At 33.0% G+C, this 18,176-nt stretch overlaps 1 protein-coding gene across 1 annotated transcript; it reads left to right on the top strand.

Annotated features, from left to right (window-relative positions):
- The first annotated feature begins 892 nt into the window (after positions 1–892).
- LOC133192642 (complement C1q-like protein 4) lies at positions 893–2,924 on the top strand. Its single transcript, XM_061328641.1, has 3 exons — positions 893–955; positions 1,746–1,969; positions 2,581–2,924. The coding sequence occupies exons 1-3, from the start codon at positions 904–906 to the stop codon at positions 2,860–2,862; spliced, it is 558 nt and encodes a 185-aa protein (XP_061184625.1). The 5' UTR covers positions 893–903; the 3' UTR covers positions 2,863–2,924.
- The last annotated feature ends 15,252 nt before the right edge of the window (positions 2,925–18,176 follow it).

Genomic DNA, 18,176 nt, shown 5'->3' with positions numbered 1-18,176 from the left:
TTTAAGAACTTTTAAACAAGTTTTCAAATTGTTTGTTTATCTTAAATGGATCTGTGATATTTTGATTTCTGTAATTCTTCACTCTTAAACTTAACTCTTGACATATCTAACTATTCAAATCAAAATCTCAATCACCAAATATGTCAAAACATCAGATTTAATAAATCCTATGCAAATAGATTCCCAAAAATTAATTTGGTTATTGTAAGATAACAGATTATGAACCTTAGAGTTTTCATTTCATATTGAGATGTTTTCATGTTGTCAACGAAACAAAGGAATTCAAAGATATACACCCACTTCAGAATAAAAAATGACCGCTGTTGTTATATATATAGCCCGCCAAGGGTTTGCTTAGAACCACAGAGCAAGCAAGAACAACAGCGGGGTAAGGAAACTGTCAATTTTTTGTCAAATATGACATCAGATAAAGATTTACAAAAGATACTTAAAAAAATGGAACTTAACTTAATCTTGTCAGTAATTCTGTTAATCCTGTTCTGATAATCACTATTGAAATATTGTACCAAAATGATCGGTGTATTTTGTACTTAATTGGTTGGTGTAATTGTTATTTTTATTTCCTTTTCAAAATACCAGTAAGTCAGTATATTTTTCACATTACAAATAAATGTATAAATTTGTTTATTTTGTATAAATCTATGTAGAGTTTTTTAAAAATTAAATCTTGTCATTTGTAAAATAAAAATAATACATTTGGTTTAATTACTTTTGAACTTTTCAGTCCTGTTTTTCATGCAATGTATACATATACATTCTGAATTTTAACCAACGTCAAAATCATTTTTCCTTATATGATATGATTTTTTTTTTCTTTTCTTTTCATATATATACCACGCAAATATATGAAATTTGTTTGTCTTTCAGATCAAAACTGCAAATATGTGGAAAGTATTCGCATTTCTAAGCCTTGCATTTATTTCAACGATATATGGTAATCTATATTTATTAATTTATGGTTTATATAATTTTGCGAGACATCCACAGTAGACCTAATTATCTTTTCTCCAGTTTGATTAGATTATACTCTTATAGTGGAGAAAAAAGCCAAGATTAAATAAAGTACTTAATTCAAGATTAAATCTGCCAAACAATGCAATTTAATTATTTTTTTTAAAAACAAATTTTATACTTTTTAATAATTGATTTGTTTGTTTGTTTTTCGTATTTCCTAGTAGAAAAATTTGTAGTTATGATACGAGCACATTTGTTTTACAAGGTTCGAAAAATAGGGGAAAAAAATGTTTACCAAAAATTTTTGACAACAAAGTTATAACGGTTTTGAAAAAAAAATTCTTTAAACCCTTATTGTTAAAAAATGCCCTGTCAACCCTTCATTTAAAAAGATGGGATTATTTCTTACATCAAAGGCTGCGATGAAATATAAATTTTACTCTTGATGAAAGAAAAATATCCTTAGTGTAATAATACATGTATATTATGTTTTCATGAGAGTCGATGACGTGTGGTAGTATCATGTTGTTAATTTTGAATTTCTAGTAAATTCAAAATTTACAACATGATAGTTGGAAAAGAAGTCTGAGATTTTTCTTTCTCACTTAATTTATAGGTTAATCAATAAATGTAAATGTCATGAGATTAATGATAAACATTTTTGCAAGTGCTTTAATATACAAATACGAATAGCAGTTGAATTCTGCTAACTGCATCATACTTGTTGCTAAATTGGTCACCCATGTGTACATGTACTTCTCCCTTGACAGCACAAGATGGGCCCGCAGGATCCTCGTTAAGTGACCGTGGTCATGGCGCGGTAGCATTCTCGGTGGGACTCTCTCAAACCATGCACATCATGAACGCCGAGACGGTGTTGTTCAACAAGGTATTCTCAAACCTGGGAAGTGCTTACTCAGATCACACGGGGATATTTAAGTGTCCCCACAGCGGAATGTACGTGTTTCATCTTCACGCCTATGATATGAATAAGGTGAGGGGTCACATAATTCATCAAACGAGACAACGATTCACTTACTTCAGTACTCTTAAGGTGTTCTTTTGTATAAAAAAAAAAAAAAAGAAATAGAAAAGTTAGTGATAAGTAATAATTTTTGGAGGTCGATCAACTTTTCGGCATATATAGAAGTATGGACGCACAGCTAAAAAATACAAAACATGCTTATAAAAAAGTGTCAGGGGCGGACAAATTTGCTTCGTTATAAGCGTTAATTCGTTATATCCGTTAAGTTCATAATGCCAAGGAGAATGAAAATCACTTTGCTGTAAGCGTCAATTCATTATAAGCGTGTTCGCTATAAGCATACTCTACTGTATATACATAATAGCGGTATAATAGTAATTTTATTTTAGCGCTTTTCGCACTAGATTTGTTTCTTTACTTCACGTTTACTTTCTCATAATGGTGCCATAGTATAAATTCTAGGATCAAGTTCATTATTGTCCTATTGGAATGTCTTTATATGGCGTTGACATCACTTTGGACTTAAGATGAAGATGCTAATTGTTATTTCAAGATGCAGGGACTAATATTAAATGAAACTAATTCTGATGTCTAATTAGTGAATTTTTAATTTTTACCAGGACAAAGCTATGTGGTTAGAACTGAAGAAAAATAATGAGCTGCTTGTGTCAATATCCGGGTACGACAGCCATTCTACCGCCGGAAATACAGTACTCGTGCACCTAAATCGCGGAGACACTGTTTATGTGAAAGCTCGACAAGGACAAGAATTTTCGCTGTTTGGGCGGCAGGATGAAATATATGCCACATTCACGGGATACAAGGTCAGTGACGCCAACTACCTGTCTGCACCAAGTCCCGATCAGGACCCATTTGCCTTTCTTCAAGGACGCAGGCGTTAGAGTAATACAAACATTTCGTTAGGCGTGAGTTTTATTTCAGATTTGGAGAATGTTTACTTTTAAAGCACTTATGTTACTATTGTTAATAAATGCAACTGAATCCTAAAAAAACATTGTTTCAATATTTTGCGAGGCAACATGCATAAGTACTCCCAATCATTTGGTACACTAAAGGAGTCAAGTTTTGTATATTATTTGATGGGGAATGTCTATAGTGGTAGGCTCAATTTCTATTTTGGCAACTCTACCACTTATCTTGCACAAAAATTAAAAAGGACCCGTTTTTCAAATCAAAGAAATTGCGATGCAACTGCGGCCTACTATAGTTTGAGAACAATTTTTTCAAAACACTATTGTCCAAGTTTTTCTTACGCGAAAAATAGTGCAAATAAATTTTTACTACTGAGAGAATACTTAGTTATGTGTATCATAGATATTTGTCCGTTTTTATGTGAATCATAAATATTTGGTTTTTGTGGAACAGAGTAGGTGATACAGTTCTAATTTTTGGATATTTAATTTAATTCATAAAGCAATGAAGCCTGAATTTAAATATAAAACAATTGTTATACAATTATTTTGGCATGATTCTTTTTACCCGAAGAGCGAGTAAACATTGCTACTGTTTAAAGAGCAAAGCAGGGTAAATCATATATAATTCTCCTGACTGTTTTATGACTTTAGTTTTATGAATACTGTATATGAGTAAAGCTCAGTCTTTTATAAAACAAAAAAAAACAAACAAACCCCACAAAAACATGGTGTCGTTGGCATGTACATTACAGGAATATTTGAAAGCTCTTTCTGTCTAATCAGTGCGTTATAACCCCCCCCCCACCCCTTGAAAAGCGGAGGATGTATAGTGATGGGGGTGTCCGTCCTTTCGCAACACTGGGGGGGGGGGGTTGCCCATTTCATATCCGGAACTCCTCCTATACCACTCAATAAAATTTAATAAACTTTCACGGAATCTTTATTACATGGTGCCATTGGGGTTTACCATAGCAAAACATGGACACTGTCATTCTTTCTATAACACACGGTGGGAGCTACCCATTTCTCTTTCGCAATTCCTCCTATACCACTCAATAAAATTTAATGAGAATTTCATTGAATATATATTACATAGTGCCATTGTGCACCTTCTTTTTTTTTTTTTTTTTTTTTTGATCGGACAGATATTTGGGGTTTGCATTGCCATAGCAAAGCATTGCACCCGATCCGATAATTATTAAGTGCTACTATAACAAACTTATTATCATTATTTGCATGCTTATAAAACTCATAAAGTCAGACTTTAAAACACTCTCCCTTAAAAAGCTCATTCGTGAATCGTGAGATGGTGTTGCAACACTACGTCATTACCTTAAACATAACAAGTTTTATTGATGCAAAGCATCAAATCTATGGCATGTCAAACGTTGCAATATTCGATCTTTTCCATTTGTATTGTATAAATTTTATTTGTATGCGATAATACAAATAAGAAATTTTACAATACAAATAAGAAATTATACAATACAAATGGAAAAGATCGAATATTGCAACGTTTGACATGCCATACAAATCGGCCGCAAAAGTATATACTTAGCATTTAAAAGTATTTCCACAAGACAGGGTCGAAATTAAACAAATTCAAAATAGAAAAAGTATTTGATACCTGATAATGCCAATCAGTGTTAAGATTTGCACCACAGTAATTGTGAAGTGCGGAAAAAATATCATTGTGTCATTTGCTATAGTGTATTCAAGACAAAATTCACTTGTTAAACTTTTTTTTTATTTTAGGCACTGTAACTAATATCCGGAAACCCAATTAGTTCTGTTTTCATATCTTACACACGTCCATGTTGAGGAGAAGTTCTTGTATAAATTCTTCATAAAATCAATAAACATCCGATAAGAAATGAAAAACAAATTGAAACATATCGGGTAATAACAACCCATAACACTTAGCAAGTTCCTAAAACTTTTATCAATTTTATATATATATATATATATATATATATATATATATATCAATAAGGAATTTATCCATCGAAACAATCGAAAAATAAATTCTCATTTCCCCATGCGCACATTCTAACACAACCACAAATAGATCGGCCGCTCTGCGGTCGATAATAAACTGTGACTATTACATGTTGTATAAAAATATTGCATCCAAATCAATGTAAAAAGTAAAAGAACAACTAAATGTAATGCCTCGATGAGAGGGAGCTGAATTTGTTTCTTACTAAAATTTATAGAGGTGTTATATAATGGGTTTATTTATTAATTTTTTTTTTTTTTGTTTTTTTTTTTTGTTTTTTTTTTTGTTTTTTGTTAATTTGGTAGGGTAAATTATGTGAACGAGATCAACAAGTTATGAAAATCTCATCTGATTTTGACGAACAATTCAAGAGAAATCCCCCCCCCCCCCCCAAGTGAAATCGAAAATGTAGTCATTACCTCCTATGCCTCTCTTATGCATCGGTCACAGCCTTAATACTCCTGTGCTTGAAGGTTTTCGGTGCATTTATCTTTCTCATAGGAGTATCCACCTCTTCCAACAAGGTAGCCCTTAGCTGGTCAAGAGGAGCTGGGATATTCCGACGCCTTCTTACTCTACGGTCCAGTGTTCGATTGGAGACAAAGGTGGATTGTGCGGACACAGTCGATAGGTTAATGTGAATCTTTGCTAAAAAGTTTTGATATACCATGGCACATTGGGTGGGAGTTAACATGCTGAAAAAAAAAAGAAATAGGCATACAGAGCTCACTGCGCGTTTGAGACCACGGCCAGGAACACGTTAAGTTCCTTTACAGTACCGTTGTCAGAGACCTTTAAAGTTAAGCACTAAAACTGGTTCGTTGTCATGACCTCACAGGTGAGGTTAAGATAATGTCCGTCCGGTGTCATTCAAAATATACAAGAATTTTTACTGAATGCATAAAAAATCATGTTTTTGTTCAATTCCAGGAATACAATTAAGTATTGGGAAACAGATACGCATTCAGTACTCATGACAAAAAGTAATGTCTCTGTTATCCTTAATATATTCCGAGTAGTTTTGATTGGCGAATACATACCATGGTGTAAAAGCATGAATGTGCGGTGAAAAATATATATATTTCGTCTTCAATTTATTTAAAAAGCACTTAAATATTCCGTAGTTTGAAAAGTAGCTCTATTTTCATTTCATTAGACATATTACAGCCTTCTGCAGAACGCATACTATATGAAAACTTGACATTTATAAGCAAAATGTCCGTTGTCAGTACATGTTAAGTTGATATGGTCCGGTGTCACTTGTCTTAACATGTAAGTCTGTCTATGAAATGATGAGGAAATGATCAGATTTATTTATTCTTAAGGCACATAATATCGGGAGAGGGGGTGGTCTCTAACTTAAACTTATACCGTTTATTTAATTAGTATGAAAGTATTCTTTGAAAGGTCAGTTGCCCAACCCCCCTCCCCCCGCTTTTTGTTTCAGTAGAATCAATTCTCTCGTTCAAGAAGTTGGAAATTAAGCCACCCCCTAAATAGGAATTTCTTCTCTCTATGTAGTTTGTCAAAGAAATTTCAGGTAAATTGCCAATTACTGTCCTAGGCCCCTTCCCCACCTTTCAAAAGCGATGCTTTATGCATGAAGAGATAACGGATTTAAGCAAATATCATGATGATTGTAGTAAAAGTTTTAAATTTTGTTCGTTGTCTGAAAGCAGCTCAAAGTTTGACAATTTCAAATTAAAGAAAATGCAATAGAATAGAGTAATTTCAATTCCAAGTCTACTAGGTACGTGCATGCATTTTGGTTTGCATATCAGCAGTACCAAAAAAAAAAAAAAAAAAAAAAAAAAAACATAATAGGCATACTAAATAGTATGCGTTTTATTTTACTATTCGTAAAAAATGAAGATTATTTCATGAGTTATAAAGTGAAATATTGTCAGCTATACACGATACCAAAGTTTGTTGGTTGGCTGCTTGCTTGCTTCATGTCCCTTAAACACTACTGGCTGCCTATTGAGGGATGCTTTAGATCTGTACTTGGCACTTGAGGACATAGAACAGAAAAAGATTTATTTCGTACCAACATCTGACTACCATGATACGGGACTTATACCGGTCTCGAATTCCGCGTTGAAATTCGAACCAGTGACGTAAGGATCAATTCTCTTGCTCCTCCACACTAGAGTGAAATGCTCTAAAACCTGCATGCGCTTCGTGCTGCTAAGGTGTTCATCCTTAAAAGTCTAACTTTGAAGCTCAGTAAATCTTAAATTCCTTTGTCATTAAATCGTTCACCCATTGATATATTCAATTATTTTTGTTTTAGAATGAGATTGGTCCTTTGAATTTAAATTAAATTATTAAGGTTTTCTCATAGAAACAATTATAGAAGAATCAGTGTCATGTTATCGATGAAACATGCTTTTAAATTTTCTATTAATAGCACTTGTACGAAATCTACGGCGCCGTTGGAGGGCCAGATAAAAAAAATATTTATTTGTTCGAACGATTTAGATATTTGTTCGGACAAATTAGATATTCATTCGTACAAATTAGATATTTGTTCGGACAAATTAGAAATTTGTTTGGACAAATTACATATTCGTTCGGCGAAATGATACATACATGTATGACCGTTTTTCCTTTCCAACATCTTTTCCCTCTATTTTCAGGTATGGATAGTTTTCGTAGACACGATTTTAGCAAGGTTTATTTCCTGATGGTCGCCATGTTGGAGGTATACAAGCCCGAATTCCTTCATTATTCAACCAATAAACTTGTCATACTTGGCAATTTGGTAAAAATAACACAATTTTTCTTACGAATTTATGTTAACACAAGCTTTCTTTAATGCGTAATTTGTCGCCCGCGTGGCGCAGTGGTTAGAGCGTACGCTCTAGAGTCGCGGAGTAAGGAGTTGATCCTTATGCGCGGGTTCGAATCCCACTGTGGGACGTGGAGACCGGTCCTTCGGATGAGACCGTATACACCGAGGTCCCGAGGAGTTGGCACGAAAAAGATCCCTCACTGCTCAATGGCCCTGAGTGCCGAGTATAGGTCAAAATTTGTAGCTCTCCACCGGCAAGTGGTAGCGTCTCCATATGAGTGAAAAATTCTCGAGAGGGACGTTAAACAATAAACAAACAAACAAATAACTCGTTATTTTAGCGTTTTTAAGATTTTTGCCCTTATATTTCTGCTATACAATTTTAAAATTGGTTGCTTAAAGAGGAAAAATGGCTAGTTGGACCTCCAAGATGGCGGCCAAGGGAAGCAACTCGCAAGGAAAATAAGGTCAGACGAAAACTATCTATAATTGATAAATAGAATGCATTAAACAGTAGTTTACCAATGTTGTATACTGTCCAATTCTGACAACGGACCGATGACAACGGACTGAATTTTCGTAACTTGTCATGACAACGGACATAATTTGAATTATAGCAAAAATTTTCAGTTTTCCTTTGCTTTGATTTTTATTTCAGGAGCTAACAATACCTCATAATATTTCTTGTCATAGTGTTGGGTATTGTTGATTATATAAAAGAAAAATATGTTAATTTCAAAGAAAATTTAAACAAATCAAAATATGTTTTAAGCAGGGTGGTATATCGCCAACGCAAACTACTGTAATATAACCTGTTAATACCTGACCATATTGATGCACCAACAAATATATTGTCAGTTCTGTTCCCCATTGCAATTTGAGGGATTTTAATCAATTAACTCACTTGGAAAATGAAATTAAACAAATTATTAGTTCTCTGAAGTTATGACACCGGACAGATATCATCATAACCTCACCTGTGAGGTCATGACAACGAACCAATTTTAGTGCTTAACTTTAAATGTGTCTGACAACGGTACTGTAAAGGAACTTAACGTGTTCCTGGCCGTGGAGACGAACACTGCGTACAGTCAACAAACTCGCAGACCAAAATCGCGCAATCGATTTCTTCCAGTTTTGGAGTGGAAGTGAAGATGTGATTGCCTACTGTATTTTTTAGAGTTTTTGGTGGTAGTGACGTCGGGATTACACAGGTGGTAGGATGGATAGCCCCGTCTTGATATGGCCTCGTTACGCGCTGACATTTCCGTTGCGGTTGGTAGTAATCCCTTCCACTCTTTCTCTGGGGACTGATAATACGTCTTATGGTAGAAAATCCACAACAAATTTTACAACAACCTATTGTTGCTTTTTTTTTCGTTTTCAGGCAATGCAATTGCGAGACAACATTGAACTTCTGTCAGCCGTACCATTTATGCAAGAAATTCAAATTGACTTTAAATAGCGAAAAACAATGTGTGTACCTCCGGAATTACAACTTGTGTAACAAAATTTGTTGACAAACCTGTCATCGATCGTCAATCTGCACGTGCTTTTTGTTTTTGTTTTTTTAAAACCATTTTTCCTATGTGACGTCATATCTTTTATGGTTGAGTAATTTTGAACACCAATTTAGGTGCAAAGTAACCAAAATACCTACTCACACAAATTTTCATAATTTTCGATCAAATAGTAAAATTATAATCGAATATTATATTACCCTGCGTTTCGTTTTCCTTTCAGTGTATTTACCATTGAACAAATCATGCAAATTAATGCGCATAAATTATTGTGTGACTTTTTGCATATTTGGGGTATAACAAAATCTAAATAGGAAATAAAATATTTTCTTGTATCAAACTTTTTAGGACTTTAGTGCTGATTGGTTGAAAGTATCGTGAAGTTTAAATAATGAAAGAAAAAGTTGGGACCAGTGATGTAAATTTTGAGATATTGGTCAAAATATCCGGTATGCGATTCTCTGGCAATTTAGGAATGACTCTAATTCTTGGCCAAGTTATTCGAGTATAACCTGGTTTGGGTCTGTTTACGCTGTTCTATAATCCGCGAAGCCACTGACCCAAACCAGGTTATACTCGAAGTGGATTATAAAACAGCGTAAACTGACCCAAACCAGGTTATACTCGAATAACTTGGCCAAGAATTAGAGTAATTTCTTATAATTTAATTTTAAAATCATTAAACAATTTATTGATTTTTATTATTTCAAATTATGCCGCTCAATAATACAACTGTAGCGTCGCCCGCGTGGCGCAGTGGTTAGAGCCGCGGATTAAAGAGCTGATCCTTAAGTCGCGAGTTCGAATCCACTGCGGGACGTGCAGACCAGTCCTTCGGATGAGACCGTATAAACCGAGGTCCCGTGTCGCAGTAGGTGTTGGCACGAAAAAGATCCCTCACTGCTCAATGGCCCTAAGTGCCGAGTATAGGTATAAATTTGCAGCCCTCCCCCGGCAAGTGGTGGCGTCCCCATATGAGTGAAAATTTTCGAGAGGGACATTAAACAACAAACAAATGAACAAAAAAACAATTGTAGCAACTGAAGTGAGGGGATCTAGAAACTATAGGTCTAGTAGCCATGTTGTTGTTTACATGTGGAAAGGTCGAGTTACTGTTTTGAAGTTAAAGGTGCAGTTATTAAATGTGGAATTTGCCATGAACCCCTAGGGACTGGAAATGAGAGGATTGCATTTCTTGGCAAAGTCTGTTGAGTGAAATCGGTTCCAAAAATATTTATTGAAACCTATTAATATTCCTAACATATAATAGGGGAAAAAATTCTCTGAACAAAAATACGTAGGGCTAAAGTTCCAAGATATCAAAAACAAATGTGTAGATTTGAAGAATTTTCTTCTAAACATCCTACCAACAAAAGAAATAGTCCCCCATAAATCTTGTTTCTTTATAAGCAGTTTTTAAATTGAATGTTGTACAATTGCATCCTTTAATTCAAATTTGTTAAAAAAATTGATTTGTAATAAATAGTCTAGCATTGTGACGTCATGACATACAACGAAACAATTACATTATCTTATCAACCAAACAAAGATCAACCAAACAAAAGGGCAGTGTAAAGAGTGAGTATATAAAATTTCTTTGTATCTTTAAAGTTAAAAATTACGAAGAATTGTTATTTTTTACAGAAAAAAAATTTAATGAGATGTATTTCCGGTTTGCTTGTTCCTCTCTTTAACAATTGTGTCTATCAGAATACCTCACAAATCGATTGCTCATTGCGCCTCAGAAACGGGGAAAAACATTAAAAAAGCTATTTAGAAATATTTTGCAGCTGATTTAAGAAACGTATCCTCCTTCAAACACTAATAAGTAGCATTCATGCATTCATTCATCAAATTAGCAGTCGTTCTTAGCTCATATATATCACATACATTCCCATATAAAAAAAAATGGAATATTGATATCAATGTGGACTTATGATTTTATTGACATTCAAAATAACTTTTCTCTGAGTGTGTGAAGAATTAATGTACTGAATTTCACTCATGCATTGATCTACTGAATTAAATTCACGACCAAAAAGGAAACAGGGTATTTGACAATTAAACGAAAGCTTATCCTTCCAGTGACATATACCTGTATAGAAATTATCTCGTCTACTTATATAACCCCTATCGAGATTTCAGTATGACTTCAGAAGGGTATATGTTTACTCTCTTCTATCAAACTAATTACAGTTATGAGCGATTCTATGAATTATGTCTGCATCTATTCTATTCATATTTGAATTTCTGTAACCTTGGACATATATTTTCGTCAATCAGTCAACATAAAGTCTCCAGTTTGGCTAAGGATGACAGAAATTGGCACACTTTTTTTGGATCTACTTTTAGCAGTACGTTTTTGGAGGTCCATTGTCATCTCAGTAAAAATCTGTGTCGTGTTTTTAAAAATCATTTACTGCTGGTTATCTTTAGATTTTTTAGCGATTAATGTAATTGTTTTTTTTTTCTCGATGCTTAAAAAGAAGCCGCACATGTAAAATGTCCTCTGTTGCCCTTTTCAGATTTCAAAATGACACTATTTACATACGAAGGAGTCGATATCAATTAAAAATACAGTATCAATAAATATTTGCTTTATTTCATGATTTCAACGAGCGTGAAAAATATTTGCACAAAAATTGTGTATGACGTCATAAAAACACACACAACTTGAACGTAATAATCAATGTGACGTAACAATTATCACTACAACACATATTAGCGGTAAAACTCACTTTTAAAAAGAAGAAGGTATGGTTTTAGCTTTATTGTGCCCTAAAAATTTAGTGTTTTCAAAAAGTTTTGAAACTGGCTTAAATATTAGTTGAGTATATGACTGTAATAAATCAGGAAAGAATATAGCATGATGGAGTACCATTCTGGATATATGACGTCGTTAATTTGATGCATTTCTCTATTTTAAACAGAAAAAGCCTCAAAATTACCCATTTCAAGGGTTATTTTCCTTAAAAAAAAATAGTGTCCACAGCCGTCGCCCACGTTAATTTTTAGATATGTTGTGTAAAATTCTTCGAAAAATCACATATCTCAAAATCTTTGTGGGCGATGCCTGTGGACAATATTATCTGAAAGAAAATTCCATTGAAAATTGATGTCTTCTGCAACTTTTTAAGAAAATACGGGAAAATGCACAAGTTTATGACGTCATAATTAGCATTTGGAAGGTCATGTGAGAAAAATGATTTGTATGATCTTTCTGCATGGAATTTCAATAATTCAAAAAGCATGCGTTTTAATTTTTTACATCACTTTTATTTTTAAGAAAAACACAGGGCAAGATTTGTATTGAAACCGTACCTTGTTCTTTTTCGCTTTTCTTGCATGTTTTTCTCTACTATAAGTGCAACATGTTTATTGATTTGTCTTTTTGTTTGTAGAAAATCATGGATTTTGTGTTAGATTTCGGGGACGAAGTGGCCAAAGACGTGGTAAGAAGTTCGGCATAAGTTATACATCTTGCGTTTAAACATCGAGGAATTGTTTTCAAGCACACATCTTTTTTTTCTTTCTTTCTTTTTCTTTCTTTCTTTCTTTCATCTTTCTCTTGTATACAGATTCATTGAATAACTAAAACATAATGTTGGAAGAGTATCAAATAGGATTGACATTATAAAAAGGGTTTCTCCAAAAATGAATTTTTAAGAATTTTATGAATTTTTATTTTTGATCTTTGATTTATATTTTTAAGGTTTCCTAAAAATTACATTCTTGATGTTGTGTTTTATAGGATACGAAACTGGAAATCTTAAAATTTAGCTATAATTGGGCGGATGAAGTAGAAAAACAAGAAAGACTGAGGAAGGTACATGCTTATATCATGGCTCTTTCAATTATGGATCCTTTATCTTAGTATGGTTGTGTAATAATAATACAATAACACAGGCTTTAACTCTAAGAAACTCACACGCGAGTTTCCTTTTGATCAAATGCATTTCATTACATAAACATAGTACAGGGTGTTTCATAATATATGTCATACATCTAAATGGGCATAATCAGAATATCAAGCATGATACCAAAAATACCAAAATACCACAGACAATCATATTAATCTAAAATTATGATATTGCAAAAATATCAGGAAATTTATAATACCATGAAGTAAACTAATGATGTAATCAGTGATGTCATAGTGATTTCTTAATTTCTATCTTTAAAGTTTAATTTCAGGTCCAAGAAAAGAATGGAATCATTCAAAACATAACATAAACTAAATCTTGTCGTTTTTGGGTGGTATAAATAGCTAATTATTTAGCACGGGGGTTAAATACCAAACCCATGACGTATTAACTATTGATCAAATATTTGCCGAGTGAAATGAGAATTCATGTAAACAAATATATGAAATGGGAGTTTTAAGGCATATACCATGAATGTTATGCGTGATTCATAAGGAATTAAAGATTAAGAATCAGGTACGCTGATATATTCTTGTCATGTTTTCTTATAATGAACATAGTCAGTGCTTTGAAATCCCGATCAGCCGTTCCTCTGTCGTTCCATAACAACAAAGATGCAAAAGTTCAACACTACGCCGCATACTTTGAAATATAATTTTTGTTTGTATCGAAAGCTTGTATTCTATAGTACTTGGAGAGTGCTGCTAGAATCGTGTGGTTAACATGAATTGATAAAATGTATAAAATGTAAAAATTTTGGTAAGGTTTCATGCGAAACTTTGGAATATTTTTTTCTGTGTCAGGAGAGTAGGATTCTAGCAGCACTTTTCATGGCCCAGTGATGTTTTTACATAATTATTTTCACTAAAAGAAATGAATTATCTCCGGGGTAGTGTTGAACTTTTCACTTTTTCATAAAGGCAATTTTTCTATTTATAGACATCACGTGATGACGTCGTAGTGGAGTGCTTCTAGCCTCAACCTTCTTTTAGCCTAAGACTCAATGACGTCTATACAATGGATAATAATAGTGAATGTTTTATCTATGGTTTTTCCGATTTATCAATGTTACATTTTACGAAAAAAGTCTAAATTCGCCGAAATATGATCTGGGTACTGCCTTAACATACCTGCGTAGCAACAAAAATTTGAGATTTGTAAACTTTTATTATAAGCACGATATCCTTAATATTCTACAGGGTGTGATGAAGAAAAATATCCAGACCAGAGAGCCCTGTCTAGTTTTCATTTATTAAGGTAAATTAAAAAGTTTGAAGAAAACGTAATGTAAAGATGAAGACAATATTAACCCCCCCCCCCCACCATTGACATTGTCAAATTGAAGTCAATCATTGAGAAAACCTTTAGAAAGTCAGTTAGATCTGAATTTAGGGAAATGGATTGGGACAATGCAAGTGTATCAAGAGTATTTAGAAATTTTCTATTTGAATTGAGTGTGTCTGCATACAAGATTTCAGCATTACAGCATTTAAAGCCAAATGACAATCGGAGTTGGTCAAGTTTGCAAAATTGATTGAAAGAGCAAAAGAAATGGACGCCAGCACATACCGGTAGTTCTGAAATGACACATTTATTTAAATGCATCTTTAAATAAGAAAATGAATGTGCACTTTCGGGGGGTTCTAAAAAGCTAGAAATATATTTTTTTTTTTAGTTTTATATATAAAACAAGAAATCTGTCAAGTATCCTGTGAAACGTACGAAGCAGTGGTCAGAAATTTCTGAACACGAATCTCTTAAGTTATTTAGGACAATGGTAAGGAAAACACGTGGAGTATAACATTTTAGGAAATCGTTGCCATAGAAATTGAAATGGAGAATATTGGATACTTTGACTTAAAATAATAATATTGAATATCTGCTGATTACAATGATATATAAAATGTATATGTAGCTTTTGTTGTAATTTTTCTTTCTCCCTTTAGATGTGTGACATATATTGTGAAACACCCTGTATAAGCGTTTTAATGTCAAAACAGTGAATAAATAAATTTCTCTTAGTGGTGACGTTAGAAAGTAATTTCTTGGTCCCTTTTCTAGGAAGTCATAGAACCAGCTTTAGAAGATAGAAAGAACGAATCCAAAGTGAAGACATTCACCAAAGAATGGAAGGAAGTACCAAGGTAACACTAACAGAGTGTTGATAAGAATACATGTAATACAGTGAAAACTGTCTAATCCGACTCCTATGCAAACCGTTTCAATGTGAATTCCGACCCTTATTCAGATTTCAATTTTACTGATTTTCAAAGTTATTTACATTGTGCAGTCCGACTTCACCCTATCTATTCCAACACAGATCTTGTCCTCCTGTGCAAATTAGACAGGTTTCACTGTATATGTTTTTCTTCATCTGGAGTATGTCATATGATTAATAATTTTACGTACACTTAGCAACATCTAGGAAATTCAGTTTACGAATTTGATAACCTGTTCCAGCTGTTTCTTATTTCAGAGAGCCACTCTTGGATTTTGGCGATGGACCGGTGCCAAATTTGGTAAGTAGACCATCTGCTGTGTTTTGTTGTTTTATAATTCATGTGATTTAGTGAAATATACTGAAAATGTGTTTGTTTTCTCTCCATAGATTATATTTTTATAATGATATGGGTCAACCACGTTTCATAATTGAAAATATTTCTTTTAATTTCTTATACTGAACAAAAGTTGGATAAAATTATCGAATATTGTATCCAACCGAGTAGTTTTATACAAATTGACTGTTTAATCGGATTTAACTTTTGAAGCTTTTGATTAAACTTATTGCACTGAACAAATAGATCTGATTATCGAATTCTACCCGACCGAGTAGTTTTTACAAATTTTACCCAATTTAACTTTGGATGTTATTATTTTAGGACGCAAAATTAGAAATACTCAAGTTTCCGTATAGTTGGGCGGAGAAAGTAGAAGAGGAAGAGAAAGGAACCAAGGTAAAAATTCATTTCGTTTGCTTCTTAATTTCATACATTATACACCCGTAGACCAATATTCAAGTCTGTGCATTGAAAAAAAAATCTCACAAATAATTTGCTACATGAATATGAATTTTGTCAATTAAATGGACCAAATAGAGAATACCGTTTGGTCTAGGTACATGTCTTCTATGAAAAAGACTGAATTGAAACTGAGGGTATACTTCTGATTTATGAAATACATGTAGGTAAATGAGTATACATGTAACACTACAATATAACCACTAGTAGCTGCATGTACATATTTTGTTGAAAATAACAGATTGTCAAAACTATCCATTTTTTACTGTTATGTTTTACAGGGATTTTCTATTCTGAACCAAATTTTACAAGAAGACCCAATTCACCAGAAAGTGGCTGAGGAGGGCGAATCAAAGCAAAAGATTCCTCTCGACAATAGCAGGTACTCTCCTTTTAATGGTTATCAGTAGGTCTGTGAGTGTAATTATACATGTATTTATGCTTATAGATAAGATGTGAACTGATCTGAAAGACGGATTGGCGTGAATATGTTTTGGAATATTCTTAAGTTAATTCTTCAATATCCCTTATTTGTAAAGTTTTGTATATTAAACAGCAAAATTCCAGAGTTGCATCATGATTTGAAAGCTGAGGCTGACGCAAAAATCAAAGCTTTAGAAGTTAGCAAGTTAGGAACACAGCAGATAAAGTCACAGGTAATGAAATCTAGAGTTGTCAAAGACACTGCTCTTTGCTGTAAAATTTGGCCTTTAATTTTTTTTTATTTTTTAAACTTTTCATTGGAATAATATTTCGTATTTTTTGTCTTTTTATAGTCTCTATGTGAAGAGGAAAATGAGAATGATGATTGCTTTATTCCAAGAAAGCTTTTTCTCTTTGTAGTTGCAGAATTCAAGGTATTGTATAAACGTATCAAATAATTCAAAACCAAATTATTAGTGTTATAAATTAGTAAAATCATTTTATTTTTTTTCTTTCAATTATTTTTTTTTTTGGGGGGGGGGGGGTGATAGTTTTTTATAGTTCTGAGTTATACTTTCTTATAATGATTCCAGGTTCAACCCTTCATCAGTCAACATTATATAAGCTGATCATTTCTTGTCAACCTTAATATCCAAATCGACGTCTAGAAATTGTATTTACCTTCTGATTTTAATCACTTTGGCACTCATGTTAAACATGGGGATCTGGGTTTTTTTTTAAAGTTAATATTTATTATTTAGGTTCATTATCCCTCTGTTCTGAAATTTTGAATTAATGAAAATAATTTTCAAAAAAAAAAATTAATTATAATTTATTGAAACGGAAACAATTTTAGCATACCTTGTGGTGCAAAATATGACAGAAAACACCTTAATTTTACCTGACATGCTTTAGAGAATAATAGTCACTTAAGTGACTTAACCCAGTGAAAGTTACCTCTCCTAACAGAGTATCTATGAACCTTAATCGACTACAAATGTGACCATCAATTAAAAATATTTTTAACAGTTTCCATTTTTTTTACTTAAGCAGAGTGACTGGGAACAGTTGAACAAAAATACAGTACAACCCGATGTTCTCAAACCACCAAAGGATGCTTTCTCCTCTACATATAAATCTGAAACTGCAGTGGTAAGTTGATGGAATTATAGTATCCTAAAGATAAAGATAAAAATAAAAACAATTGTGCAAATTTTAAGTGTCTCTTCCATTTTCTTTTCAGACAAACACCAGAAAGGGTATCTGCAGGAGGATTAAACGTTTTCTTGGGATCAGATAAAATAATATCCCAGATTATTCCAGAAACATTCGCAGACAAAAGTTAAATTAAGAATTTGTTAATTATTTCATATCATGAGTTCAACTTTATCATATAATAAAAGAAACACGTCTATTTATACCTGTGTTGTGTTTCCTTTTACCATCCAAAATTGACTGGAATCCATATTGATGGAACATAAGCCAGCCCAATGCTTGAACAAATTCTGGACTGGATAAATTTAACTTCCGTTAATGGCTGGTTCGGTCTGAACAGCTTTGAAAATTATCACAGGCTGTTCGAAAATGCATGCTTTTAATTTTTGA

Source organism: Saccostrea echinata, unplaced genomic scaffold (assembly GCF_033153115.1).
Source record: "Saccostrea echinata isolate AGI-Se365-2 ecotype Australia unplaced genomic scaffold, CSIRO_AGI_Sech_v1 ptg000025l, whole genome shotgun sequence".
NCBI lineage: Eukaryota > Metazoa > Mollusca > Bivalvia > Ostreida > Ostreidae > Saccostrea > Saccostrea echinata.
This window is presented reverse-complemented; position numbering and strand designations above follow the sequence as displayed.

Excerpts from the sequence above, each read along its gene's own strand:
- LOC133192642 (XM_061328641.1), top strand. The coding sequence starts at position 904 with ATGTGGAAAGTATTCGCATTTCTAAGCCTTGCATTTATTTCAACGATA. Across the intron at positions 956-1,745 it reads ATTTATTTCAACGATATATG|CACAAGATGGGCCCGCAGGA; the intron begins GTAATCTATATT and ends CTCCCTTGACAG. Across the intron at positions 1,970-2,580 it reads ACGCCTATGATATGAATAAG|GACAAAGCTATGTGGTTAGA; the intron begins GTGAGGGGTCAC and ends AATTTTTACCAG.